This window comes from Dipteris shenzhenensis, chromosome 4 (genome assembly GCF_047967505.1).
Source record: "Dipteris shenzhenensis isolate YYH24624 ecotype China chromosome 4, Dip_SZ_1.0, whole genome shotgun sequence".
In the NCBI taxonomy this organism is placed as follows: Eukaryota; Viridiplantae; Streptophyta; class Polypodiopsida; order Gleicheniales; family Dipteridaceae; genus Dipteris; species Dipteris shenzhenensis.
This window is the reverse complement of record NC_141599.1, coordinates 35,284,556-35,312,538: the sequence shown is the minus strand read 5'-3', so window position 1 is coordinate 35,312,538 and position 27,983 is coordinate 35,284,556. Positions and strand designations below refer to the sequence as shown.

Sequence of the window (27,983 nt, the reverse complement as noted above, 5' to 3'; positions counted from 1 at the left end):
ACAAAAACCCAGCTTTCAGCTGCACCTCTTGTGTAGGTTCGGCATCTTCCCTTCTCACCTATGGTTCTCAATTCTCTCACAAGGACTCACACACCTCGCCTTCAATAACAGCTTCACGACTCACCAGGAGGGTAAAGCTCATACAAGGTTTCTAGAACTTAAATACCATATTTAAGTAGAATTTATACAGAAGCCCACTAGGAATGACTCATATGCATTATGAAGCACAATGTGCCATGTCGTGTTTCTGTGTTTAACTTATGGTCGGTTGGTGCTACATGCATCTAAAAATGCCTGTTGTTATATCATGTTTAGTTTGCTTGTCTCTTCAGAGGTCAGAGAAATGTCCAAGGACTTCTGAGACAGCACAGCACCAGGAGCTTTTTCCTTAGAACATGAACTAATGACTTAACCTTTCTTGCTTTCACTTAATTCCAGGATGAGGGAACTCTATTTTCCTGTTTTGCAGTTGTGGTTCATTCATTTCATGTATTCTAATTGGGACATTTCTCCTCCAATATTGTGGAGTTATACTCCATTTAGCACTGCAACAAAAGTTACTCGGAAAAAAATTTTCCACCCCGCTTGAAAAAGTTGCCATGTCTGCACCTTAACTTCAGTGCTAACACATGAAATGGCATGTCAACACAAAAAACCTGACAGCCATCACAGAGTACAATGAGTAGTTATTCATATAAAGGGCCCAAGTTCATGATAGATAGCTATCCAGACCTTCATCGACAGGTCTTCACCACTCACTGTCCATGAACACAAAACATCAAGACCGATGTGCAGAAAGGCAAGGCATCTCTTTTTTTGGTCATTGAAGGAAAGGAGGGAGTCTCTCATCTTCCACTCACAATCAGGCCATCTAACATCTTCTTCACATTGAATAGTATGCTCAGACAATCAACAGGCTACAGAAGTTAAGTGACCTTCATAATAGATTTCATAAACTCGTAAACCAAGTAGCTGAGAGCAGCTGATGGTAAAACCTGCAGTAACAACAAACAATATAAGTTTCCATACTGGAAGATGATATGTAAATGCACTTCCCATAAATACTCAAAAAGAAAAACTCGTACAGAGGTCTCCATCGCGCAATCCAAGGCTCTATGACTACCATCAGTCTTAAAGGCATCCAACAAGGTCAACATCCAAAAGGACAATATCTGGATTCTGGCTTGTTTTCTCAGATAGGCTCTGAGGCTGTGTGAGACAATCCAAGGGTCATTTACTGCTATCGGTTCAGATCTATATTAATGGAGTAGTCCAAAGAGCATTCACAACAAACCCAAATAGATGATACAGGGGATTGCTTCTGCACTCTTGGAAGTGTGACACATCTTTACATTGCAATGAAAAAAAAAGCCCCAATTACAGCAATCAACAATGGCCTAACGTAAGCTTTGAGAGAACCAGAATGCACGTAAAATATTTACCAAATGTACTCCTTTTGAAACCTCTACTACACTTAAAGAAAACCAATAGAATTCATGATACAATATCGTGCATATACAGGTTTGAGTGTCTGTGGATAAAAGGAGATGCAAAGAGCCACACATACACGTACAGATCCCCCTACTAGCTTGTCCCCCTTTTTCTGCCTCTTCTCCCTGCCCATGACCTCTTCTTCCTGCCAACCTCTTTCCACCTGGCCTTCCTTCCGGCCATTTGGCATGTTTCGTACGACTGTACCCCTTGTCCAACAGGACTTTGCTTGCCTTCTGCCGCACCAGAACCTATACAGCCTTTTGTGCCCTCCAAGCGGCCTTTCCAGCACAATTTCTGCTCAAGCGCAACCCCCCCTGCCCGGGCCCCTGTTCACTCAACCTTCTGGTCCCAGCCCTCCCCCACCTCTCCAAGCTGCTCATTGATGGCCTTGATAGAAATAGGGGTGCCCAGCAGCTGTAGGCCCTTGAGCCCTCACCTCTTCCTTCTTTTCTGTCTTCCCTTTCCCCTCCCTTTTTTCCTTTTCCTTTTCCCTTCACGCTAGCAAAGTGGAATCCTTTATTTGACAAGGGATTCTGGAAGGTGTCCATCTGGTCTGGCCAGAGGGGCTCAGATGGCAGCGCCCTCAACACCCTCAGCCATCCGCATTTCCCTCTCCCTACATGTCAAACAGCAGGTGCAAAAAGCTGTGTGAACCTAGAGGATAGAGCAATGGTGGGGCGCATTCTTGGCCTTATTCCCACACGACGAGAGGTCCGAGATTGGGTCTAGCTCAGAAGGCCACCATCTATGGGAGAGGCATTTTTCCTCGAGCACCATGAAGCACTGGTGGAGCAGAGTCCAGTGTCTCTTGACTCACGTCCCTTGATACCATGGTGGATGATAAGGAGCCGATGCATCTCATAAGAGATACTCAATCATGCTTCATTTTTTTGGCATCTCCAAGGACAAAGCCTATCCTCTGAGGCATGTTTTGTGCACTTTCTAGAGACCCAAACTTCGGCAGCCTCATTGCTCTCTAATCATGGAGTACCGAAGGTGCAGTTAAACATGGATAATCCTGATACCCTCCCTGAGGAGGTGCTACTGAAGACCTTGGACGGAGATGGCTCCCGATAGCGAGTAGAGGTTTCAAGCGACCCAAGGTAGTGTATGATGAACTATGGATTTTGTTCACAAGTTACCCTTCGGGTAATTTGGTTTTGGATTAATTAAAAGGTAAATAAAAAGTGGAAGGTAGACTTTATGAAACGGTCACTTGAGGAAAGGGTTAGCTAGGCCCAAGCCAATCCAGGTTCTACTCTCATACCAAGACCTGCATGTTAAACTACTATAGAGGGCTTTGCTTCATTTGCCACCCAGCCAAGGATTCCAACCGTGAGTTCCTTTCATTGCCTTTATTCTTTTTGTAAGCTCCCTCTCTAGAATCCACCCTTGAACCCAGCACTTGCCAAATGGCTTCTTCATTAGTGCCAGGTGTCCCACAAAAGGAGCTTACCATTCTTGCCCTCTCATGGGCTTCCCTTTGCTCCTCTTCATTAATGCCTAGGCCTAGGAATAAACCTAGACCCGAGCCCTCGAAGCCCATTAACTGCAAGTGCTGTCAAGCCCTCTTGGTCTCCTGCCTCACCATAACCAAGCCTTAGCCTTCCGTGATTATGGTTGACGTAACATTCCCTTCCCCTTAAAAATGGTTTACGTCCTTGGAAACAAAATTGAAAAACCTCCTCTGGAGATTGCTTACCCTTTCCCATGTTGAACTCTCTTCATATCTATCTTTCCACTTAACCAAACATTCTTGCCATATTATATGTTGAATTCTTTTTTCTTGTTTATCTAAAATTCTTTCTGGTTCATGTGACAAAAAGGAAGGTTCAATGAGTTCAACTAGGACTTCATTTCCAATGAGACTCTACATCCCTCGAATAAGGCTAATTTGTAAGCAAGCTCTCCAATTCTCTTAAGTATTGTGAATGGTCCACAATACCTAGGAGACAACTTCGGACATTTACCTGCCTATAGAGATTCTGAAGATTCAAGTATCCTGAGATAGACTCTCTCATTTACTAGAAACCCCAACCTTCTACGGTGAGGGTTTGCGTAACTTCATGCTCTATCTTGAGCTCTTCTTATGCTATCTTTAGCTAACTTAAGCATTTTATTCATAGCTTTAAGAAAGTCTTCGGCCGCTTGAATCTTCTTTTTTCAAGTCCTACTAGCATTGGGGCTCTTGGTTGAAATCCATACATCATCATGAATGGACTAAAACCCGTACATGAATGTTTGACACTGTTATATGCAAATTCTAATATGGGCAAATAGTGTTCCCAATTAGTTTGCCGTTTACTTTCATATGCTCGAAGCATATTCTCAATGATCTGATTGACCCTTTGAGTTTGACCATCACTTTGTGGATGATCTGCGATACTCATATTCAACGAAGTTTCCAACCCCATAAACACAACCCTCCAAAAATGGCTGTAAAATTTGCTATCCCAGTCACTAACCATACCGAATGGTAGCCCATACAATTTATAAATATGCCCCATAAATAGCCTAGCTAATTCTGGAGTTTTAACTTCTTCACTGACATGAATAAAATGAGCCATGTTGGTCGATCAATCAACAATTACCCACACAGAGTTGTGTCTCCTCTATGTCCTAGGTAATCCCACAATAAAATCCATGAAGATGCTTTCCCATTTGCTAGATGGAATCTCCAATGGGTGTAGGAGACCTCCTACCTTAAGGCGTTTAGCCTTATTGACCTGGCATTTTTAGCACTTCAATACATAGTCTTGGACGTCCTTACCTATTCCAGGTCAAAAGAATTACCTTTTCAAAAGCACACATGTCTTCTGAATTCCGAGGTGTCCAGTACTCGGACTATCATGACACTCAAATAGAATTGGGCGCCTAATGTCATTATTATCCGGGACACATACTCTACTCTTGTAGAGCAAGTAGCCATCTTCAATAGTGTATTTTCTCCATTTAAGTCCTTTATCACCATCTTGTGATGTGTCACCATTTCCATGTGGCTTCTCAATGAAAGTCTATCGATTAGCTGGATCTCTCTTCATTCATATTTAAGAAAAGTGAGGATCAAACTCACATTTCCTTTTAAGGACTCTAGAAAATCATTTTGAAATTGAGTAAGACTCAATTCATTAACAATTGGCATTCGGCTAAGGGAGTCTGCTACCACATTGAACTTCCCCTTCTAATATGTCGATTGTATATCAAACTCTTGCATTAATTCAGCCCATCTAGCTTTTCTACATTTAAGCTATGGCTGATTGCAAATCTCAAATTTAACACCATACAAATAGTGCCTCCATATGCCGAGTAATTCCGTTGGGCACGGTCTAGCTTCTTGCTTTCAAAAGCCACTGGTCGACCCTTTTGTAAAAGTACCGCCCCAACAGCAAAATCATTGGCATCTGCCTCAACCACAAATGGTTCATTGGGATCCACTACCTCTAAGACAGGAGCTGATGCTATAGCCACTTTTAATTTTTCAAAGCTCCTCTTTTGAGGTTCATCCCATATGAAGGTTGCTTCCCTTCCCCTCAAGCCGGTTTGTCATCATCGGAAATCTTAGCATAATCTTGGATGAATCTCCTATAAAATCCAGATAAACCTAAGAATATATGTAATTCTTCTAGATTTGTAGGATGTGGCCATTGCTTTTTCAAGGTCCATACGAATCCCTTCTTGGGATATTATATGTGTTAAAATCTCACTGTGCCCACCTGTGAGCCCCCGATTTGAGGGGACAAGGGACAGTGAGAGGTAGGAGGGCTGGGGAGAGACCCAGGCCGGCATCAGAGGGAGAAGCGCATGGCAAAGATAGGCGACCAGCACACGGGCTGGTCGCAGCCTGCAACAGCAGGTATGAGGGGGCTCTAGGTCTCACATGGAGGCACCTGCAACAGCACAAACTGGCCGCCCAAGGCACCCTTATATAGGGGCTTGTGGCTGGCCAAGTTGGCCGAACCAGGGCCATCGACCAGGGCCACCGACGAGGGCCAACCCTGCATCCAGTGCAGTACAGAAAGCCCTTCTCCAAGGCTGTGTTTAGCACTCAGATCTGGGATAGTTTTTGAGAGAGAGTTCATCAGTTTTCTCCAGCACCCTGCTGAGATTTGCTCCCTTGGAGCCATTTTCTGCCCACCATCTGGTGGATGAATATACTTTCTCTCTCCATCTATACTTGCTGTTATATCTGAGTGTGCTTTTACTTGCTCTGATACCATGTTAGAAATGAAGAGGGAATGAATCACTTAATCCTCCACCCAAGATCTCTCCAACTCTTACACACTCAACTTAGAACAGATGGAGCACCTCATCAGACGTATGGGGATTGGCCCACAGTTGTGACATTGAGGGGGAGTGCTAGAATCTCACTGTGCCCACCTGTGAGCCCCCGATTCGAGGGGACAAGGGGCAGTGAGAGGTAGGAGGGCTGGGGAGAGACCCAGGCCGGCATCAGAGGGAGAAGCGCATGGCAAAGATAGGCGACCAGCACACGGGCTGATCGCAGCCTGCAACAGCAGGTATGAGGGGGCTCTAGGCCTCACATGGAGGCACCTGCAGCAGCACAGACTGGCCGCCCAGGGCACCCTTATATAGGGGCCTGTGGCTGGCCAAGTCGGCCCAACCAGGGCCACCGACCAGGGCCAACCCTGGTCGGTTTATAGGACCCTATGGTCGGTCATCTGAAGGGGCCTGGGCAGAGCTTGTAAAAGGCCCACTCCTACTTGTAAAAGGCCCACTCCTACATTCAGTCCAGCATCCAGTGCAGTACAGAAACCAAGGCTGTGTTTAACACTCAGATCTGGGATAGTTTTTGAGAGAGAGTTCATCAGTTTTCTCCAGCACCCTGCTGAGATTTGTATTGCTCCCTTGGAGCCATTTTCTGCCCACCATCCGGTGGATGAATATACTTTCTCTCTCCGTCTATATTTGCTGTTATATCTGAGTGCGTTTTTACTTGCATCTGTGATCATCTATCTAAGTTGAGTGTGTAAGAGTTGGAGAGATCTTGGGTGGAGGATTGAGTGATTCATTCCCTCTTCATTTCTAACAATATGTCCCAAGTACTTTACTTCTTTTGCAAAGAATTCACATTTAGATTCTTTAGCAAAAAGTGAGTTATCTCTACACAACTGGAACACTTTTCGTAAATGTTACAAATGTTTTTTCTTGGATTTACTATATATAAGGATATCATCTAAAAATACTATAGCAGATTTTCCTAAATATGGCCTTAAGACACTATTCATAAGTGTCATGAAAGTTGTTGAAGCTTTTATTAACCCAAATGGCATTACTTTAAACTGTAATGCCCATACCGAGTACGAAATGATGCTTAGGGACATCCTCTTCTCTAATTCGTACTGGTGATACTAAAGGGTAGAAACCAAAGAGAAATCAAATCCATGAAATTTGTGGTATCTATATTTTGACATTGAAAGAAGATTTATACTTTTTAACATTATCAAGAAAAAATTTACTTCTTTCACATGCAAAAGACATAAAACCACCAATAAAAGTAAGTTCACAAAGATATACCTCGCATTCTTGTTGGCGTAGAAGTCGTTCCAATCCCATCAAACAAATAAGAGGAGAGTTGGGCATATCATGTTCGCCCTGAATCTGGAAGACTCTACCATCTTTTTCAAACATAATGCGTTGTAAGCTATGCCCAAGACTATACAACCATTCTCAACCAAGAACAAGATCTCTTCGATCGAGATGCATAATTTGAAAATCCAAGGCATCCCGATAACCTTGGAATTCCACCTCTACACCATGAATCATGGTGTCCCCAACCATTTTATCACTACCCTTTGCTAAGAGACCACATATTTATGGGTACTTAGACTCTCTGGCAACTTCAATTTCTTAACTAGAGAGTAGTAGAAATTATGCGTTGCGCTATCATCAACCATAATTCTTACCCTTTGCCCCTTTATTTTTCCATGCATCCTCATTAAATAATGAGGACCAAAGGTAGGCTGCCACATTGCCGATGATAGACAACACGTGTGGGTGTTATCCTCATGATAGACCTCTACCTCAGTGTACTTTTCAGTACCATTAAGCGGCAACACCTGCACCGCATGTACTTATTTTTGTGGAGGTCTATTTGGGGCTTTATTAGATTTTAGGGCAATTTCAAGCAGCATGGTCTTTGCCCAAACATTTGAAGCAACAATTTTCCTACTTGGCCCTTTCATAATCCTCTTTCTTCAAGATAGGATAATTTTGTGTTTGAGGTTTCTTAGGTGGTGCCTGAGGAGCCCCCTTCTTAAAGTGCCCCTTCCTTTTCAAATTGAAAAACTTATTGAACTTAAGAACAAAACCTATTTATTATGAAGTTCTAGCTTTAGATTTCCCCATCGTATCGTCGTATATTTGTGCATACTTAATTGCTTCTTCAAAGGTTTTGGGAGAATTTCTTCTCACCTCAGCCTTATAAGTGTCTTTGAGACCTCTCACAAAACCCCTTACCTTCTGGAATTCATCAATTCCTTTCAGCTTAAGGACTGCCTTCCTATAGTTCGCTATATACTCGACTAGAGTGTTTTACCCATAGTGCAATTGTCCCAAGCCTCCCACGCTCTTTCTAGTTCATTTTCCGGTAAAAACTCTTTTAAGAAGGCTTGTTCAAATTCAGCCTAATACCTAAGAATTCTATCATTTTCTCTGAGGCTCATCCACCATTTATAGGCCTTATTTTCAAGGAAAAGACTTCCTTCCACGACTTGATTTTCAAGAAGGGTATTCCTAAGTCGATGTAAGTCTTACCATTTTTGCAAGAACGTATTAATCACATCCTTGTTGCGTTCTTTCTCTTCCCCATTGAAAATTAGTAGCTTTAAGTCCTTAAGAATATTAGAGGTTTCTTTAAGTCGAGAGGTGGGCCTCTCAACTTGGCTAGGAGGGGTCAGTGATTGTGCCATAGGAGTTACCGATTGAGAATCGGATAGCTTGGTTATGGCTCCAGTTAGAGACTTCAATATATCATTAATAGTTCCTAACTACGTTTCTAAGTTTTGCGTTCCAGTTTCAAGCTTAATGAATTCTGAATACGAAATTCCATAATCACCGCAGTCTATGTCCTCCATTTCCACGTTATCCTCTTGAGTTTCGTTATGCGCTTCCTCATGTATTTCTTCTTCCATAACCGTCTTTCCCTTTATAGCTCTTTCCTCTACCTCACTAACCGATTCATCTCTTTCTGGGCTCGTCATTTTTAAAATGAGAATTTTCCACATTATATAAAGCAGAAAGCTTTATCGAGAGAAAAATAAGATTGCCACTTCCCTGGGATTTGCTCAATGGCCTTGGATTTGAATTTTCGCTTTCTTTGATCCACGATTCTTTTCTTCCTCTTCCCTCGATCTCGAACTCTGAAATCCATCTTTTAGTTTCTTGGCGAGGCTAAGGAGTTTTGGAGCTTATTGGTAATGAACTTTGAGAGGTGCAAAGAAATGATGAGGTGGCTTTTCCTAAGCTCTAAGGACCCTTTGATGATGTGGCAACTGCGGTGAATTCTCTCTTCGTTTATGGACACACGACTTTTTCTTCGTTTATGTGCAGGCAACAAATCGATTACAGCAGCTTCTTAGATACGATTCTCGCAAAGGCATGATTCTACAGCGGCTCTTTGTACACAACCTAGGCTAAGGTAGGATAAGAGAACAAGATGGGGAGAAAGGAGTGGAAGGGAGCTCAATCATGGAGGAGAGGATGGCTTTCATTTGCGGGTTTCCCTCATCCTCTAGATTGAGCATGAAGAAGGGAAAGGTAGGAAAGGCGGCTCTGATACCACATGAAGATGCATGGTGGAGAGGTAGAGAGAGAGGGTAGGCTAGGGAGAGAGAGAATAATACTCAAAGAGAGACATAATGAAATGGAAATGAAATAGCAAGAGCAATGAACAAAATGAAAGTACTCACATGTAGACCAAAGAGCTTGTAGGCTTGATACTTGATTGATTTGACACTAGACAAGTACAGCTCTTATATAGAGCACACACACACATATGAACACCAATGCATATGGGATAAATCCCAAATTCCAATGTGACACGTGGCATCCATAGGACACTTTTTTTTTTTTGGGTGAAATCTTTGATTGATTATATTATATGAGTGGCAACCTCAAAATAAGGTGCTACAATTACATCAACTGAAAATTTCAGTATCTGCCAAAAAGACCTCATGATCTATGCAGCGGGTTTGCAAGCAATCAAAGAAAGATTGCTACAGAGAACGCCTAAAAAAGCTAAACAGAGAGAAAGTAGGATCACCAAAGACTTTACAATTCCTATATGTCCATAAAGTCCATAAAACGCGTTTCGGGCAGTAGAAACGTGAAGAAACGTTTCTGCCCGAAACGTTTCCAAGAAACGTGCGAAACATGAAAGTTTTTTTGAAATTTTTTAAATAAAAAATACACTATTCTTATTATTTATATAAAATACACTAATTTTACCCGTTTCTAAACGAAACGTTTGTCAAAATCTCAAAACGTTTCTAGAAACGTTTCTCGAAACGCATTTCTAGAAACGTTTCTTGTGACACTGTACACAACCCAGAGGCTCAAGCATATATTCATCCTATGGGTTTGGCCTTCGACGTCTAGTACCGTTGCGCCCGCAATGTTTTGTCTCCAGCATCTTCTATCAAGCAATTCCGTCGCTGCCATATGTGTCTGCGCCACAAAGCTCACCAACGAGCAGTTGCAGAAGCATTTGGGCTCATTAACTTCTGATTTCCAAGAACTCGTAAATCCTATGATGTCCCTTGCTCTAAATCCTATGTTGTCCCTCACTTTGTTCCCGTATGCAGATCCTCACTACAATCTTCTTCAGCGCAACTCTGCGCCCTTGTGTTAACTAGGACTTTCACACTGGGGCAGACTTATCACAATACCATCTCGTTGAAGCATCCATCGACTATGCTACCATAGCCATGAACCCATGCGCCCAAAAGCCGTTTTTTTAGCGTGACCTTTGCTTGTGCTCTGATACCAATGTTAAACTACTATGGAGGCGCTTTGCTTCATTTGCCACCCAGCCAAGGATTCCGACCGTGAGTTCCTTCCATTGCCTTTATTCCTTTTATGAGCTCCCTCTCTAAAATCCACCCTTGAACCTAGCACTTGCCAAATGGCTTCTTCATTAGTGCCACGTGTCCCACAAAGAACCTTATAATTCTAGCCCTCTCATGGGCTTCCCTTTACTCCTCTTCATTAATGCCTAGGCCTAGGTCTAAACCTAGACCCAAGCCCTCGAAGCCCCATTAACTGCAAGTGCTGTCAAGCCCTCTTGGTCTCCTAAGGATCACCCTCCAAGCCTGCGGTTAGCCAAGCGCCATGCCATGTTCATGACCACAATTCCTGTCCCATACCACAAGAGTCCACCAATCCAAGTGTTTGGCCAGACTAGGCATAGGCTTGCTCAAGGTTTTGGTATTCCAAGGAGTCCATCCTAGTTTGCATTTGATAGGCACAACCAATGCATGGTGGAGTGCACAGGCCACAAAAGGCTCTGCTTGATAGGATGGGAAGGGCTTCAAGAAAGACCACGTCCTCCTATGAGAAGTGCAATGGAAATGAACGGAATTGAGAGAGAGAGAGAGAGAGAGAGAGAGAGAGAGAGAGCCAACCTCACACACACAAAACAAGAAATGAGAGAGAGATGAAAGAAACTAAAGTGATCTCTGGCCAAAACCCCACAGCCAGCTGGGGAAGGGGCTCACAAGATTGCTCCAAGAGGCTCCAAATGAGATGGAAAAGGAGGAGAGGGGGGAGGCACATATATAGCCCCAGCCCCCCTACTTGGCCAGCCTGCTAGGGCACTGTCACGAGGGCGTGAGTTTTGATGCTCACATGTGGCCTTAAACCCGGTAATTAAATGGCGAGGTCAAAGGATGTGGGTGTGCAAGTTTCCCCTAGGCAATTGTGCTTTGGGGGCAATTGAAAGGTTTAGCGCCAAAAAGGGGCCCAAAAACCTTAGGCAATTGTGCTTTGGGGGAAACTGAAAGGTTTAGGGCCAAAAAAGGGCCCAAAAACCTTAGGCCTTTCAGTTGGACATTGGTAGGCTTGTAAAGAGGCCCCACTAGAGGGGGCCTAGGGGCAAATGAAGCCCTTGGGGGCAACCCAAGGCATGGGCTGCCACGTGGCAAGCCCATGCAGGCCCCTTTTGGAAAGGAAGACCTTGGGTAAGAGTTTTGGACGGCAAAGAATGACGGGGGCCCAGAATCACGTAACACAGGAGGTCTTATGAAAGTTTGCACCTCCACGGAGAGAACTTAGAAGGCATATAGTCCGTACGACGGTACAGGAGGGGCAATTAATGCAACTAATGCTGCTGGTACGGCGACATACAGACGGGTATTGAATCCTACGTACGGGCTGGTAAGGAATCCTAAGCGTAGGCTGGTATGGGCTGCAAGTACGAGCTAGTATGGGCTGTGTATGGGGCCTTAATTGCTGTTGGTACGGACTGTGTACAGGGCCTTAATTGCTGTCCGTATGGGCTGTGCACGGAGCCTTAACTGCTGTTGGTACGGGCTGTGCACGGAGCCTTAACTGCTGCTTGTACGGACTATGTACGGAGCTCTCAACGCTGTTGGTACGGTAGGCTGTGTGGGATTTGTACGGATGGTCAATGAACTGTACGGTCAGGTACGACGGTACGGGATCGGAGTTCTTGTATGGTGATCCACGTGCTGCTGTACGGGCTGTGGTACAAAGCATCTGCAGCCTCCACTACGAGTTGCTCACGGGTGAGTGAATGCCTACTATAACCAAAAGAGTAAGGGCAGGCTGGTTGTTCCTTTGGGCGGCTTGCAGGTATGAGGTTGATAGGTTGGCTGTTGCCTCGGGCTGTGTACTCATGGCTGGGCGGTATTAAATGCCAACTACCTGGGAGTGGGCAAAGTAATGACCAGCATAGTACATGCTTGGTAGGAGGAATGCACACAGAAGTTATGCTTGGGGGTCATGCAGGCCAATGAGCAGTGGGCTGTGTTTTTCAAGAATCTTGCTTGGTAGGGTGAAATTGTTTGTGCTCTGAGCACTCGGGGCAGTTCAATGATGCTTTCACCCCTTGTTTGGGTATTTCAGTGAGTCAGTGGACACTTTTGATTGTCTAGGGAGCGTGTGGCCTTGTTTGGGCTGGTAGAAGGCGCTCTCAGGTTAAATGCAGGTGTTTGCACTAAGTATGGATGCCTATGGTCCCCCGCTTTGATAGCAATTCCCCGCAGGGCTAATGTGTTGTGATACTGATGCCTCGGAGTTAGAGAAGAGCATTGAATGCATGTGAGTTGGTACTCACTGTGTAATCTCTATGTGGCACTCTTCAATTAATAAAGAAATACCGAAAGGGGCACCAAGGCTTGGGGCCAGTCTGTGTCTTTGTGTTTGAGCAGGAGCGCTCTAGCTCCCCCTTTCTGTATGTGGAGTGTTTGCTGAGTATTTTATTGTGAAGGCTTTTGTTTGGTTAGTGTTCTACCACCCTCTTGTTAGCTTTGAGGCTGGTTTCAGGCATCGACCAGCTATCAAATGGGCCAACCCCACTGCTTTCTAGGGGCCAACCCACCTCTAGGGCTGCCCACAACCCTATAAAAGGGGCTGGTACCAGCCCTATTGCTCCTCCAAACAGGGCCGCCTATAAGGTGCCTCAACACAACCCTATATAGAGCTCACAGGCAGCCTGGGGTCCCTCTACTCCTGCCCCACCATCCCGACCAGGCTGCCAAAGCCTGCAGCCCTGCACGAGGCTGCCACACTGCCACCAACCTATCCTAGAATACCCTCTTAGGGGGCAGGCACACCCACAACACTGGCCCTAACTCATCTACCCTAGCCTCACTCATTGGGTGGGCACACCCACAAGCAAAGCCCTCTCTCTCTAGGCGACATCAAGAGATGTTGACCTCTAACATCTCCTCTCAACTCCTGGATGGAACAGAGACGTCAGGGAGTTGGGTGTGCTGCTGGAACAACTGGAGTAATCCATCGTGTCTCTCTCTAGGTGACATCAAGAGATGTTGACCTCTAACATCTCCTCTCAACTCCTGGATGGAACAGAGACGTCAGGGAGTTGGGTGTGCTGCTGGAACAACTGGAGTAATCCATCGTGTGATACTCCACCGCTGAAGACCGCCACAGGTACTGTCGAAGAAGGCCCCTCTTGGAGTCAACCACCTCAACAACGATCACTAGAAACCTTTGGAACTGTTGCTCCCAGGCCACAAGTGCTAGGTACACTCCTCTGGTCTGGTACGGGTACATTGGGTCATCTAGTACAACAATCCAACTACTGGTACTTGTACCGGTACATCAGTCCAACTGAAGGTACCCAAACAATAATCCAACTGATACTACCACCGGTGGAATGTCTACTTCCATGTTTAGGCACCTGTATCACAGAGAATGACAATGGGCATATAACAGCCCACAAGGATCAATCCATTGTGTCTGGATTCCTGCACTAGCAATCTGCTGACCCATCCAGATCTCTAGCAGCATCAAACAATAGCTGCACAACAGAATACTAAGAGACCCCCTCTGGATCTGCCAGGTCAAAACGTCCAAACAAAAGACATACTGGTAACATACAGCCACCTGAGTCAGCGGGAACAACTCCTCATGGCGCAAGGTCTTGCCTGAAAGGTTGCCTCGATAAATGACTCTCTTTCCCTAGCACCTGATTGGCAGGTCCCGCTGCTACAAACAAGCAAGCAATCCTCCATTTAAATTCGGAACGCCTACTGGCAGCGCCTGTCTCGTGCTACTAGAAGTCTGGAGCATACGTCATCGCAACAGTAACATTATTGGCCAACTAGTTACCAGGTCCCCCAATGTTCCTTTGGGGACACCGTCGCCAATAATGACCTTTCTGGCCATATCGGTTACACGTATGGGATGCCTTGAGGGCTTCTCGTTCCATGGACAGCGGGTATGGACATTCTGACTTCTTTCTGGTTTGACTATCTTGGAAGTTTGTTGCTTTGCATTTTTGGAGTTCTTTCTGGGCATTACAGGCTGTGATTAGACACCCAGTCACAGAGGGTATGCCTGGTTGGTGCCGGAGGAACAGATTGGTTGCAGTTTGATGCCTTGAGGCTATTTGAGCATTTCTGGGGATTTGCTTTGAGTTGTTGAGTTATGCCTTAGCCTTGACCCTAGCATTGGGGTACTAGTGGTGCACCTCGATGCAGGCAGAGCCCTCGGGATTCAAATCATGGCTATCAAACGTTACAACAATCCACAAGCATATCAGAAGTAAGCAAAACAAACCACTGCAAGAGAAGTACAAACAAAAAAAGAGTTGAATGCAACCTGGACAGTGCTGGGCACAACTCCTGAAAAAAGAGCACCCAAACCATCACGATCTATGATTCCTTGAAATGCAGTCATCAGCCCCATATTTGCAGTTGTTTGCTGAAGTTGGAGCTGCCTTCTAACTACCTCAAGTGGGTATGTGACAATTTCTGCACATGCTCCAGCTATTGCGCCATAGATTAGTGTATGCACTGGACCTAATTCCAACTGTATATCACTTTTCTTTCCATTCTCATTGGCAACTAATTCAGTACTAATGGCCTTCTCATTCTCTTTCTCAGCTTCAATCCGCCTCTGCAATTCTTTCTGTGCCTTCGGTGACTGCAAATATGCAGCCTTAAGAATGTCATACACGCCATAAAAAACTGCACCAGCTGGAACCATGCTTAAAAGAGCTGGTAACAGCCCCTTATATAAAGAGAACATCCCCTCTCTATGAATCATCTGCTGAAAGCAACCAAACATGCCTCCGAGTGCTTCACCTCCAGGAGCTATTAGCCGAGTCCTTATCTGGCAAAAGCAAACACAGACCAGCAAAATTGAGCATGTTCGACAAACTCTTTCACATAAGTTTAATAGTTCCCAGCAGTAGATGCGCACATACCAAGATATCATTTGCTAAAGGAGATATAACCTCATTTCTTACTGCATATTAATTGATGCAATGGAGCAAGCGACATAGTAGATCTGGCACATTGGGATCTTACTGTGTCAAGGGGAAAGCATAACAGAGTGGCTGCAGCTCCAGAAGCAGCTCCAGCTGTAAGTCTGTCAAAATTTGTCACCTTCTTTTTGCCTTGTCTTTCCATCACCTCCTTGCAAAACATATCATAAGCCAAGAAATTGATTGACTTGAATGGGACCATGCGAAGGAGATTCAATGTATTGCCTTTCCAGAAACCTCCCACTCCTTCTGTGATCCAAATGCCTTGTATCACTTCAACCCAATTATGCTTGACTCCACGTACAATGTATTCCAGTTTCAGTCTCTCCAGAGGAGCAACAAAAGTTCTAAAACAACAATGAAAATTTTAGAAAATCCAAAGAAGAAAGGCTTCAGTCAGAACAATAAATAAGATTAATAATTAAAATAAAGCAAAATGAGTGCTTGCTCAGGATTTGTTCTTTGCTTCAGCAACAGCTATCAGTTTGATTTTGGGGTAGATTCCTCACTTGAAAGTTGCAAGGCCATTGCTGCAATCTGTGTATCAGTTTTTTTCTGTTTTCTATATATTTTATTTTTTTAATTTTCTTTTTTGAGGTTGCGGCGGGGGGGGGGGGGGGGGTTGTTGTCTCCTTTTGTTTTTTGCAATCATATCGTATGGTTTTGACCAAAAATTTATGTCCTGGCGATCTCAGTAAAACTACTTGCAATGTAATATATACAGCTATTCTTGCAAATCCAGACATTCGCGATTCTTCTTTCTTTCTAATAATCTAAACATTTAACAATTTGCCTTGTGTGTGTGTGTGTGTGATTCTTCTTTCTTTCTAATAATCTAAACATTTAACAATCTGCCTTGCGTGTGCGTGTGCGTGTGCTTGTGTGTGTGTGTGTGTGTGTGTGTGAGAGAGAGAGAGAGAGAGAGAGAGAGAGAGAGATCCGAGAGAGAGAGAGAGAGAGAGAAAGAAAGAAAGAAAGAAAGTGTATTATTGTCCACTAAAGGCCAAAATGGGCCCATGGGACATCAAGAACTCTGCGTACAAGATAGCACAAAATCAACGTGCCACAAAGAAGAGGCATCGTCGAATATCATCTAAGTGCTACGCAATACAATGCAAGTGAAAGTACATAATGTCAAATCCGAGCCTAAATACAAAGTAAGCTAGATGCAAGGAAACCGCCCCTGGGTGCAAAATGGGGGGATGAGTACAATATGTCAATGCAAAGATACAAGTCCATGTATCACGGAGTCTGAGAACCAAAATAATACTGGAAATCCTGTCCATCGACTCTGCCTCCTGCTATGAGAGTACAAATCTGAGCAAAAGTGAGGTGAGCGGCTGGTAGGGCGAGATCTCCATGAGTAAGTCTCCTCCGAAAAGCTGCCATCATCCTGGATCGTCTGGAGATGAAGCGGCGAGTACGTCCCCTATGTAACAAGATCCTGCGGCGTCTACAAACCATCTCATATGTACATCCACAGGGTGGAGGCGTGTGTCCTGTGTGAGCTCTGACCTGCTCGTGCTCCTCCTGATACCTGTCATCTGGTATAGCGTGTGTCTGAGCTCTATCGGGCTGGGCTCTATCACGCTCCGGTCTGTGCTGATGGTCTCTGAGGTAGTGTCGTCGAAGCATAGTGGCCTCCCTGACATAAAGAGCTAGGCAATGCTGATCCTCATAATCCATCACTCGTGAGAGAGATCCAAAGCCATCCGTGAAGAGACAGTGGAATCTCCCTCTGATCTCATAATATAGCGGGCATCTGCAAATGAAGTGCTCCTCTGACTCCACCTCTCCCATGGTGCAACAAGGGCAGATCATGGTCTCTCGGCCTGGACGCCGTCCATCCTCCATGCATCGCATCCTACCAGCCTCTATCTCGAGCTGATGCGAAGAGACTCTAAGCTGGCCAAGGGCAATCCTCAGTGAGTGGGACATGTGGATACCTGTGTAGCCTGGTGGAATGACAAATCCATCCTCTGAGATCCGAAGGAAGTGGTCACGATATGTGGCCATCTTCGTCGGAAGCTGCGTGGGATAAATCCAAGTGCGGTACGTATGAAGCTGCAGCAAGTCTGCTCTCGTGACCTGACTAAGCTCGTGGCGAGTCAACTCGAGATGAGGGGCATCTATGCTGTATCGGAAGGGAGGCAGTCTATCCATGTCTAGTCCAAGAGATGTGAGCCACCTAGTGAGTCTGAAGTACCAGCAGTATCGGGCCCCAGATCGTGCCAACTCCATAGAAGATGCAAGTGCTAACCATGGCAACCGAGCTCTGCCTGCTGCTGAGTCTCCAAACTCCCTAACCCTGTGCAAATACATGACCGACTGAAACGCTGCATCCAATGCAAGGGGAGTAGCTCCAAACTCTGCTAGCATGATCTCGTGCGGAACTGTAGCCTTGGCCCTAATGAGCCGAGAGAACATGATGACCCTATAATGCATGGGATAGAAGGCGCCGAGGACTCAGCCAATATAAAGGATCATTAAGGGCACCCTTATCCAACTGTCCATACTACCAGCTCAGGGAGCTGATGTTCAATGTAGACCAACCCTCCAAGAATCAAGGATGGCAATATCTTTTAGCATCCTCGCACCTGCCCCTTTCACATGAGAGAGGGCTCTTGCACGTGCCTCCATCTGCTGAGGGAGCCGACTCCATGCTCCAAAGGAGCTCGCTACAAGATACCTGAAAAGAAAAAGGGGGAAAGCAACACCGACTGGGGTCAATCTGAACCTCCTCAAATTTGCCACCAACAACCACAAGATTGAAGAGCAAGAATGAACAGGTCTACCTTCACATTTGAGAGCCATTAAGTCAATTGGTAAGGTTTTTAATGCTCCACTTTGTTTACTCATTTAAACTGATATGAACAACCCAGCTCATCATGCTTGCACTTGCTCTAACTTGTGCTCAACAGTCTTGACCCTCAACACAATGCCCCAACATCAAAAGACCATCACCCCTTGATGTATATTGAAGGAAACCCATCTATGAGCAAGTCTCTCTTGTTGAGGTAGAAAGTTCTTTTGAATCATACAAATTTTACCATTACGCATTCAAAAAGCAATTTGACATTTCTAACTCCTTTGGTAGTTCACAATTCTCAGCAAATGGGGCTGCCAGTGGGCAGTGGCATGCCTTATATAGGGCTGGGCCCTTGCCTAGATTGGAGGGCCAAAGGCCCTAGAAGTGTGGGCCAAAGGGCCCCGGTTTTAGAGCCCTTAAAGGGCTGGACCAGCCACAGTCTGGTCGGCCAGATTAGGGCAGGCTGGTCGGTTTTTTACAGCAGGCCTTGGGGCCTATAAAAGCAGAGGCCTCAGGCCTCATTTCACATCCAGCAGCCAGCAGTTCCAGGGCAGAAAGGAGCAGCAGGAAGCCTGCTCTCTGGGCCTATCTACAAGAGGTGAGAGAGTGCAACAAGGGCTGCAGACTTAGCCAGGAAGGGCTGGACCTTGGCTGTCTTCTAGGGCAGCAAGGTGCTGAGATCATCACACCTTCTAGAGCAGCCATTCACAAGCAGGTTGGAGTAGTGGAACAGCTATCTTGGGGCCTACATTCAGGAGGACCAAGGGGACCTGTGTGCTGCAGACAAAGCTTGGCAGGGGCTGCCCACCTAGGCTGATTCACAGGCAGTAAGGTGGAGAAGAACACACTGGACGGAAAGTCTACAGACGCTCGAGGTGGAGCACGCGGGCTCGAGTCTAGAGATAGCCAGCAGATAGGAGAAGTACCTTGTGGTAAGATCAGAGGACCACACCATTGGTGGGACTCTGGATCTATCTCTTGGTGGGACTCTGGATCTATCTCTTGTATTGTGTCCATAGTTTTGGACGGAAATATATTATTTTGGTGGTTTCTCTATCTGGCTGGTTCATTGTCTATTGATGAGTCTGCAAATCTAACTAAGTTAAGAAGTTTGTGATTCCACATCCCACACACACACACTGTGTGAGCTCCTGGGCATTACTATAAGTCTTCCGCTGTGTGTACCCTCTGTTGGGTCTTTTCTAACAGAGATCCTGCCATAATTAGCATATCCAGCTAAATGTAGCTGACTGCCCCCAGCTATTATGCATGCTTTCCTATTCACTCTCCTCCTCCAACCCATTAATTGATTAGTTTTGGTGCGTGGAGGCTTAATTTATTTATGCTTTAATTAAGCGATGTTTTTCTATGGCTTAATTTGTTTATGGATTAATTAACCTCTGTTTCTCATTGGCTTAATTTATTTTATGCATAGACTATGTCCAAGGGGGTGCTCCCCCAAACGTCCAAGAAAAGATTCGAACCCAAAACCTCCCTACCACTAAGCTATAAAGTAAAGTAATACTCTCCTCCTCCAACCCATTAATTGATTAGTTTTGGTGCGTGGAGGCTTAATTTATTCATGCTTTAATTAAGCGATGTTTCTCTGTGGCTTAATTTGTTTATGGATTAATTAACCTCTGTTTCTCATTGGCTTAATTTATTTTATGCATAGACTATGTCCAAGAAAAGATTCGAACCCAAAACCTTCTTTTTCCCATGCGTGAGCCCTACCACTAAGCTATAAAGTAATATTATATGCCCATTTCCTTGAGATGTCCTTTCCTCTTTAATACGTGTCCATCCCCCCTCTTTCTTTAATACCCCTATCCTCCATTATTCCTTAATTTATCTCTCCCCCCTTTGTACCTTAGTTTAATTTTGACCTTGCCCTCTTCCTTTTCACCCCTCTACCTCTCTCCACAACTAATTAATAGGAATTTCCCATTTTTCATATGATGGGGCACCTACTATGCATGGCTCTAAACCTTACGCAAGCCACTAATCTGGAGGTTAGCATTCTAGGTACATTGTGAGAAGTGCAACAGAAATGAACAGAAAGAGAGAGAGAGAGAGAGCACGCCTCACACACACACCACACTGAGAGGGAGAGGGATAAACAAAGAGAACTGCAAGTGATCTCAGGCGAAAACCCCACAGCGTGCTTGGGAAAACCTCTCTGAACAATGGGAGAACTGCCCCAAAGCTGAGATGAATAACAAGGAGTGAGGGGGGGCCTATCTATAGCCCCTCACCTCCTCCAGTTGGCCCTATGCTAGGGCCGACCCCAGCAGACTGGGGGCTGACTCAGCACCTAGGGGGCCAACCCCCCTCAGCCCTCTATATAGGGCTACACAAGGCCCAAGGCGTGGGCTAAATGCTGCTCCAGCAGCCTTACTGGCAGGGCTCTAGGGCCAATTGCCTCTAGCCATCCAAAAAAGGGCTGCACAAGCCTATAAGGAGGGCTGTGTCCTCTGCCCTCCAACAGACCAGCAAGTGAGGGTGGGCCGACCCACCTCAGCCCTACATAAGAGGCTGGCAGCAGCCCTCTAAGGAGATGGTATCCTGCGCCACATGGGCCGATTGGCCCTCCTCTAGGGCCGACCCCTGTTGCCCTACCATGGGCTGACCAGCACGCCTCCCTCCAGCCTAGGCCTCCCCAATGTGCAGCAAGGTGTGCCTACATAAGGGCTGCCATGGGACAGCATGTGGACCAACAAGGGGCCCAGTAGGACCACACAATACCTTACCCTAGACTACCCTCATGGGGGGGCGGGCACACCCACAACATAGACCCTCACTCATATACCCTAGCCTCTCACTGGGCGGCGGACACACCCACAAGCAAGGCCCTCTCTCTCTAGGTGACATCAGGAGATGTTGACCTCCAACATACATAACATTTAGTCTTCTTGTATCCCACACCGAGAACCTTGACAACCGATCTTTGACCATTTTACACAACTAAAAATATGTAACTTAAACACATCTCGGTTCACACATTATGTCCTTTAATATACAATAAACATTTCATGGTCTCTCTAAAGATTGTTATCAATCCATACATCCAAGGTCTTTCTACTTTCTAACTCCAAAAAAGGAGGTATAATTAATTTCAGGCACATTTGAGCTTCTTATCATTTGGGGCTCGTGATGTGAGCTAGTGCATGTGCACAGCCTCATATTTTGTCTTAGCTTGTCTATTGCAGTATATCCCTTTTCTTATTCTTGCCACGCCCTTGAGTATAGCCCCTCTCTTATTCTTGCCTACTTCGTGTCGTTGTCTTCTTTTCTTCACACTCACATTCTCTAACTGGTCTCCATTGTTTGCCTCACTTCACTATTTGCTTTTTGTGTGCTCCACTAGAATCATGTTCAATATTCTTGAAAGTTTCCATTGGATAAATCTTGCTGTAGATTTTGTTATTTGCTCATTTCTTTTCCTTAGATTTCATTAAAAATCATTTCTTATTGTGCCCTTTCTAGGCCTTCTCGAATGCTCGTGCCTACTTATTGGTTTTGTTATTTCCATTGCTGAAGAAGAGTAATATTATGCTTGGATACCCTTGTACTTCCAATGGTTGTACCTTATGTGCTAGCTTTGGATGCTGCTCATTAGTCCTAGCAAATCTGCTAGCGTTAGTGAACCAGACCTTAGATTTCCATCAATAAAGCTTGCATTACAACATGAGCTCCAGATTTTGATACTTGAAGAGGATACTTTTTCCTTTCCAAAAACCGTCTATTAGAGAACTTTGAAAAAAATCCATCAATCATGAAAGACAGCTCCCTGCTATGCAACCTGTTTCACATTCAGAGGATCCCAGCTAGCTCACTGCCTATCTTGAGAGCAGATGCCCACAACTAGGTGGAGGGCTATAGAGCAACGGATTCCTCGATCCATGAGAATGTAAAAAGTCCCTATAGGCCATGCCTTGTGGACGGGCTTTGATGGTATGGAATGCCAAGGTCCCTGGCACAAGCCTATTGATGGAGTTTTTCATTCCGGGGTGGTTGGTTGGTGAGGTTGCCTGCCTGACGACTGTTTTTTACTACTGTGGATGTGATTAGGGATAGATCCAGACAGTATTCAACAGTGTATCAGAGTAGCCTATCACGGATGAAACCAATGGATTATTCGGGAATTGTGTGTTGCACTTATTCTAGTCACCTCCCCACCTGTGAGGCCCCAAATGACTACATGCCATGTAGGCAGCAATCTTAGGTGTTGGAATAGAGCCTGCAGAAGGCAGCACAGCAGTATAGCTACTTACAGGGGCAGGACATCAGGTACAGGCCATTTTTAGGCCTTGGCACTGGTCGCCAGCAGCAGCAGCTGCAAGATTGGGCAACAGCAGAAGGTTCAGGTGACTGAAGTAAACAATCCCGCTTTATGCCACTGTTACCCCAATATTTGAAGGCTGAACGGACTAAGGAAAACCAATTCAAAACAACTTGCAAACACATGGAAGTTGTGGAAGAGAGATACGCACACATGCATGCAAGGCGGTTGAGAAAGAATGCACATCAATAAGAGAAGAGGGGGATACCCCTTCATTTGTGCCCCTTGAGTACACTCAAGGACTACCTTCCAATATAACTCTACCCTTAGCTTACCACTTATAGACCTACCATTTGATGCAGCCTAATGCACCCTTCCCCATCTTACCCCCCCTAAGACCAAAACAATTGAGTGCACGTCTTCAATAATATATATTCGCCAATGTTACATCGTCTGTTACTATGGTCCTATCAAGACCTTAGGGCTCCATCAAATGTATTAAAAGCGAAAGAACGAAGGAAAGAAGGGAAGACAAAATTAAGAGTAACGAGGAAATTAAAAATACTTAATAAGGCCACACGATGTCTGTATTACAATTAATCACATAGCAAGGGCAATTACTAATAAAATGTACACATTATCGACACCATCAATGCCTCAATGTTGGAGAATGTCATCAGCAGAATGAAACAAATGTGGAAGATATTGTTCCAAAACTTAGCCCTGAAGCATAAAAACATTTGAAGAAATTGCTCGCTTCTCAAATTTTACAATGAGTTTGGATGCTTTTGACATAGTAGTTCCACCTGACAGCATACAGCTTATAAACTAGAAATTGGAAATGTGCCCGAAGTTTTTCCTGAATATATCTTTTGCCGCCTTAAAGGATTTTTAAAATTAATTCTGCCAAAGGTCAAATCAACAAATGACAGGTACAGCGTTCCACTTACATGAGGTAAGATCTAGCACACTACCAACAGCGACAATGAGGACATTATATCAGAAGCAGATTATTGGACCCTTTTAAATGAACAGACCTTCGCTTTTATTTATCTTAAGCTTGGTTTCTTGGCAGTCCAAGGTCTTTAAGGCAGAAGGCAAGAACCCATGCCTTGCAAGCCAAAATTTTGGAGCGTTGCACAAGTAAGAACTGATTTCAAGAAAGCGATGCAAGCTAGCAAGGTCACATTTTCAATCGTCACCAAAGACAAAGATACCGGACTTCTGCAGTCCGCCTGGAAATAAAATGTCAATAGGTTTCTGGATAAGTCATACCTGGAAACAATAGTCGATATGGCACCTGCCATCAAATGCTTAGTAATGTTTTGCAAACTCTCTGTACTGGAACTGCTGCCATTCTGGGCTTTTCGTGGATCATGCAGTTCCCGATCTTCCTCTAGACCACCCGCCGTTGCAACCCCTACGGCTTTGGAACTTAATGTGCTGCCTTCGACAGTCCTTCGATTCTGTCTGTCATTTCGTGAACTGTCCACATTCTGTTCCGAGGACCATCCCGAACTGTTAGAAGCAGCTGTTGGATCAGAACCTGCCGCCAATTTATGGAGCGCACCTGCCCTCGTATGCCCTTTAGGAAGCCTGAATGTATTCTTCAGCTTCTTTGAAAGGCGGAAAGAGTGCTTGTCGAAGTTAAATAAGGATCGCAAAGCCGTTGCCAGCGCAGACGCTAGTGAGGTTCCGGTAGGCACGGCTAGCTGATCCTCACTATTCCTTGATACAGTGCTGGGTTTGATGGTTGCACTCAATGATAGGAAAGCCAAGGTTGACAGCGAAGAAAATGCGAGAGGAGCATGGCTCGTGATAGGGAATGCAAGAGGAGAGGAGTGAATGGTACACTTGGTGTAAGGAGAAGGAAATATTGAGGGGAAAGAACAATCGTCCTCAAGATGTCGGAAATTTGGAAGCTCCCATGGCAACAGAACTTTACGTTCTCGGTCGATCCCTCTCGAAGTCAAATGATCCATACTACTTGCAGAAAAGGTGACGCAGTGGCCTGAGAGGAAACGGAAGGGGAGCCAGAGGAGCGGAAGCAAAGCAACGGCGAAAGAGGCTACCAAGAGTTACTGTGAATCAAAAAAGGCAATTGAGAGGAGAGACCGCGGGAGGAGTCGCATGGATGCCTGAAAGCTGGGGAAGTCGATAAGGAAAACTGCGGCTTGAAAAGGGAGCGTCATGAACGCGGGATGCTCCTGTTCGCATCATCGCTTTCCGTTTCGTAGAGACTGGGGAGGTAATGGAGCAAAAGAAGGGGGAGGCAGCAAGGGAGAAGGAGGGAAGAGGAGAAGAAGCAAAAGGCAAGAAGCTCGATTGCTGCGGCTATGGCGGAGATGGAAAGCTGCAAAAAACAGCGGCAATTGCGCACGCACAACACAAGAACAAAGACGACAGACCAACGACGGATTGAGGAAGACCACCACCAGAGAATGGCTCAGAGAGTCGTGGCATTCTACGTCGACACGTCAGCATTCCCTCGACGGCTTTGGGTCGCCGCATTCTGAGCGGACACGACACGTCAGCCTTCCAGCGACGACGCGGTTTTGGGAAAACGGGAATTGCGAAGGCGCTGGAAGCCTGGAAATAGTCCCGGTTAGCGGTTTTGGGTATGGGACAAGCGGTTTTTGGAGGGTGGTTTAGCGGTTTTGGGTTTGTGGGAGCGGTTTTTGAGTCATAACTGCGGTTTTTTCCCCTCCATGCAAAATGGACCGACATGGACCGTATTGACCCCCCTCTCTCTCTCTCTCTCTCTCTCTCTCTCGACCTACACTCTCTCCCTTTTTCGTCTTCCCACATGGACCGTATTGACCCCTCTCTCTGTCTCTCTCTCTCTCTCTCTCGGGACCTACACTCTCAGAATTCACCGCGAATACAGAGTCCCCATATGTCCCCCCCCCAAACTTTCCCCAACCAAAAAAATGTCTTACTCAAGGGAGTCTTCCCATGGAGTGCGGTTTTTACACACAAACAAGAATCTTTATAACAAGGTAGCATTTCATCGAGAGCAATACTTGCTCCAAGCTTAGACAACCACGGTTGCCTGCCCAAGAAATCTCTTATGATGGGTCTGCTTTTGGAGTCACCCAAGCAATATCTCTACTTCAATTTGACTGATTGGACAATGAGTGCCCAAGTTTTTATTATGTCTACAACGGGTGCACCCATCCAGCCCAATGTAAGATCCTGATTAGATCTACCCATTAACAATGGGCAAGCAGTGCTTGATCTATAAAGGGCCTGAGGTGGGTATGAGTCGTCTAGGTGCGTTCACAAGAACTATAAAAAATTTGCTCGCATATCTACATTAAGCTCCATACTTCTCTTTGCCTCAACATTTCACAACATTAGACCTTATAGATCTCTACTAGGTCACTAAGCAAAAATTAGAGCTAAGTCCATACTTCTCTTTCTACTACGGGCTCAAGGTTTCACAACGTTAGACCTTACAAATCTCTACTGAGTCACTAAGCAAAAATGCATATCGCTTAACTCCCACTCATGACCACCAACCACCCGATATATTGCCATTGACTACTTGATGTATGAACTCATGCTAGCATTGCACAACAATGTTATGGTTCTAAGTGCACATAGAGCATCAATTCACTAACACTTCTAGTCAAGCCCAAATGGTGTTACCTCAGGGGGGCACAATGTGTTCACATCAGTTAGGGTTGGTAACCATGACGATGTGATCATCCTAGCCATCTAGAGTGCACTCCAAGGGCCACCTTGGTCATCTAACTCTGAATCTAGATCAGATGCCCAAACTGCATCCTCTTCAATCTCATTAGATGGTACAAACTTTGGTAAGGGTTTGTCACCATCCTTCCACAATATTTCCGAGCTAAAAGGCATTACTCTATTTTTTCCACATCTATGTATTTCTGTCCAATGCATATCCTAGTATGACTGAACTTATTATGGCCAAAAAGACTCAAAGTATTCAATGCTCATTAAGTTTTCTTGTTTCTTTAAAGATTCGACAAGTGCCTTAGTTGACTTGATTATCTCAAAATTTTTACTTGACTACTTATCAGGATATTTTTGCATCATACTTTCAAGATGTTTAATAAAGGCTTTCAAGACTTTCATTTCATCTATGTTAAGTGCTTTTTTCTTTGCGAGAACAAATCTAGTTTCCTCCAATGGAGTTATCCATTGTAGTAAAACATTTGGCTCACTCCATAATATCTCCATTAATTGAGTAATGCTTCCATTGCATCATTGGAGTATTATTATGTATGCTAAACCAAAAGTAGTGTGGATTTGTGTGTCCTACTAGTGCATCATCTCCTCATTTTAAATTTGTCCCGAGGAATGCTCTCCAATCTATCATCCTCTCTATGATTGCCACTTCAAATTCTTCTTTTCATGAACCTCCAATTTTTTTCCCAATTCAAAATAGCATATGATCCATTGTCAAAATGTCCCTTGACTTCAACCCGCCAGAGGTAACACTAAATATTTGATCTATGTTTTAATGTGTATGGTCGACAAGAAGAAAGCCAACTTCCACTTCTTCAAATACTTTCAAACCAACCAGCATAGAGCATAAAGCAAATATATATCTATTCTTGTTTTCTCTCAAGCAATTATCAAGTTGTATATGCAAGGTGCAAGGTAAACATTCACGTGCATCTCTATCCTTTTGTATTGCTTTCATGATGTATGTTGCCACTTGGTTGCTATTGTGTTCATGCAAACATACATTGCAAAAGAGTCAGTATCCATGTACTAATACTCCACATAAGTGTGTTTTTAATCCTTGTTTACCTCTAATGGTAGTGGAGTACGTTTGTAGCTAGGCAACTTGATCCATGCCATCAATGCTGATGCACATGGAATTATCAACATGTGAAATAGCTTCCTCACTCAAAGAAGCACACAACATTCTAGCATCCTTCACATGACGTAAATGGATCGTTTGCCATTTATATATTTTCCTCACTATTGCTCACATTTTCTATGTTGAATGGCATTTTTCAATTCATCACATGTCTTACATGTTGACATCCTTTGCTTTGATGGTATCTTAACATGGCAAAATTGTCACGCCAAATTTTATATAAAGTTGACCTTGAAATCATACTCTCATCTCTGTCTTGTAAAGTTTTATTAACAATTTCTAGGACAACCTTCTTTGCCATTCCCATAGGAAGATGGTATTTGGGATTCCACACTTCCATCTGGCATTCTTTGGTTAAGATGAGGCTATGGGAATGCATGGTCTACAAGGACTTGCTTTAATGTTGCACCTGTGTTTGTAGTGCTTCCATGGCATTTAAGCTTGTAGGCATCTCCATGAACTATACGAATAACTTTAGCATTCACCTCTACCCAGATGGTCCAGTATGTGCCATGTGATAGTCCAATTAACATTGATATTATCGATT

At 44.7% G+C, this 27,983-nt stretch overlaps 1 protein-coding gene across 1 annotated transcript; it reads right to left on the bottom strand.

Annotated features, from left to right (window-relative positions):
* Nucleotides 1–512: 512 nt before the first annotated feature.
* LOC147902768 (putative mitochondrial adenine nucleotide transporter BTL3) lies at nt 513–24,993 on the bottom strand. The gene is made up of 4 exons (XM_087373836.1): nt 23,851–24,993; nt 15,528–15,831; nt 14,818–15,330; nt 513–995 (listed from the first exon to the last, which is right to left on the bottom strand). The coding sequence occupies exons 1-4, from the start codon at nt 24,555–24,557 to the stop codon at nt 927–929; spliced, it is 1,593 nt and encodes a 530-aa protein (XP_087229962.1). The 5' UTR covers nt 24,558–24,993; the 3' UTR covers nt 513–926.
* Between the last annotated feature and the right edge of the window lie 2,990 nt (nt 24,994–27,983).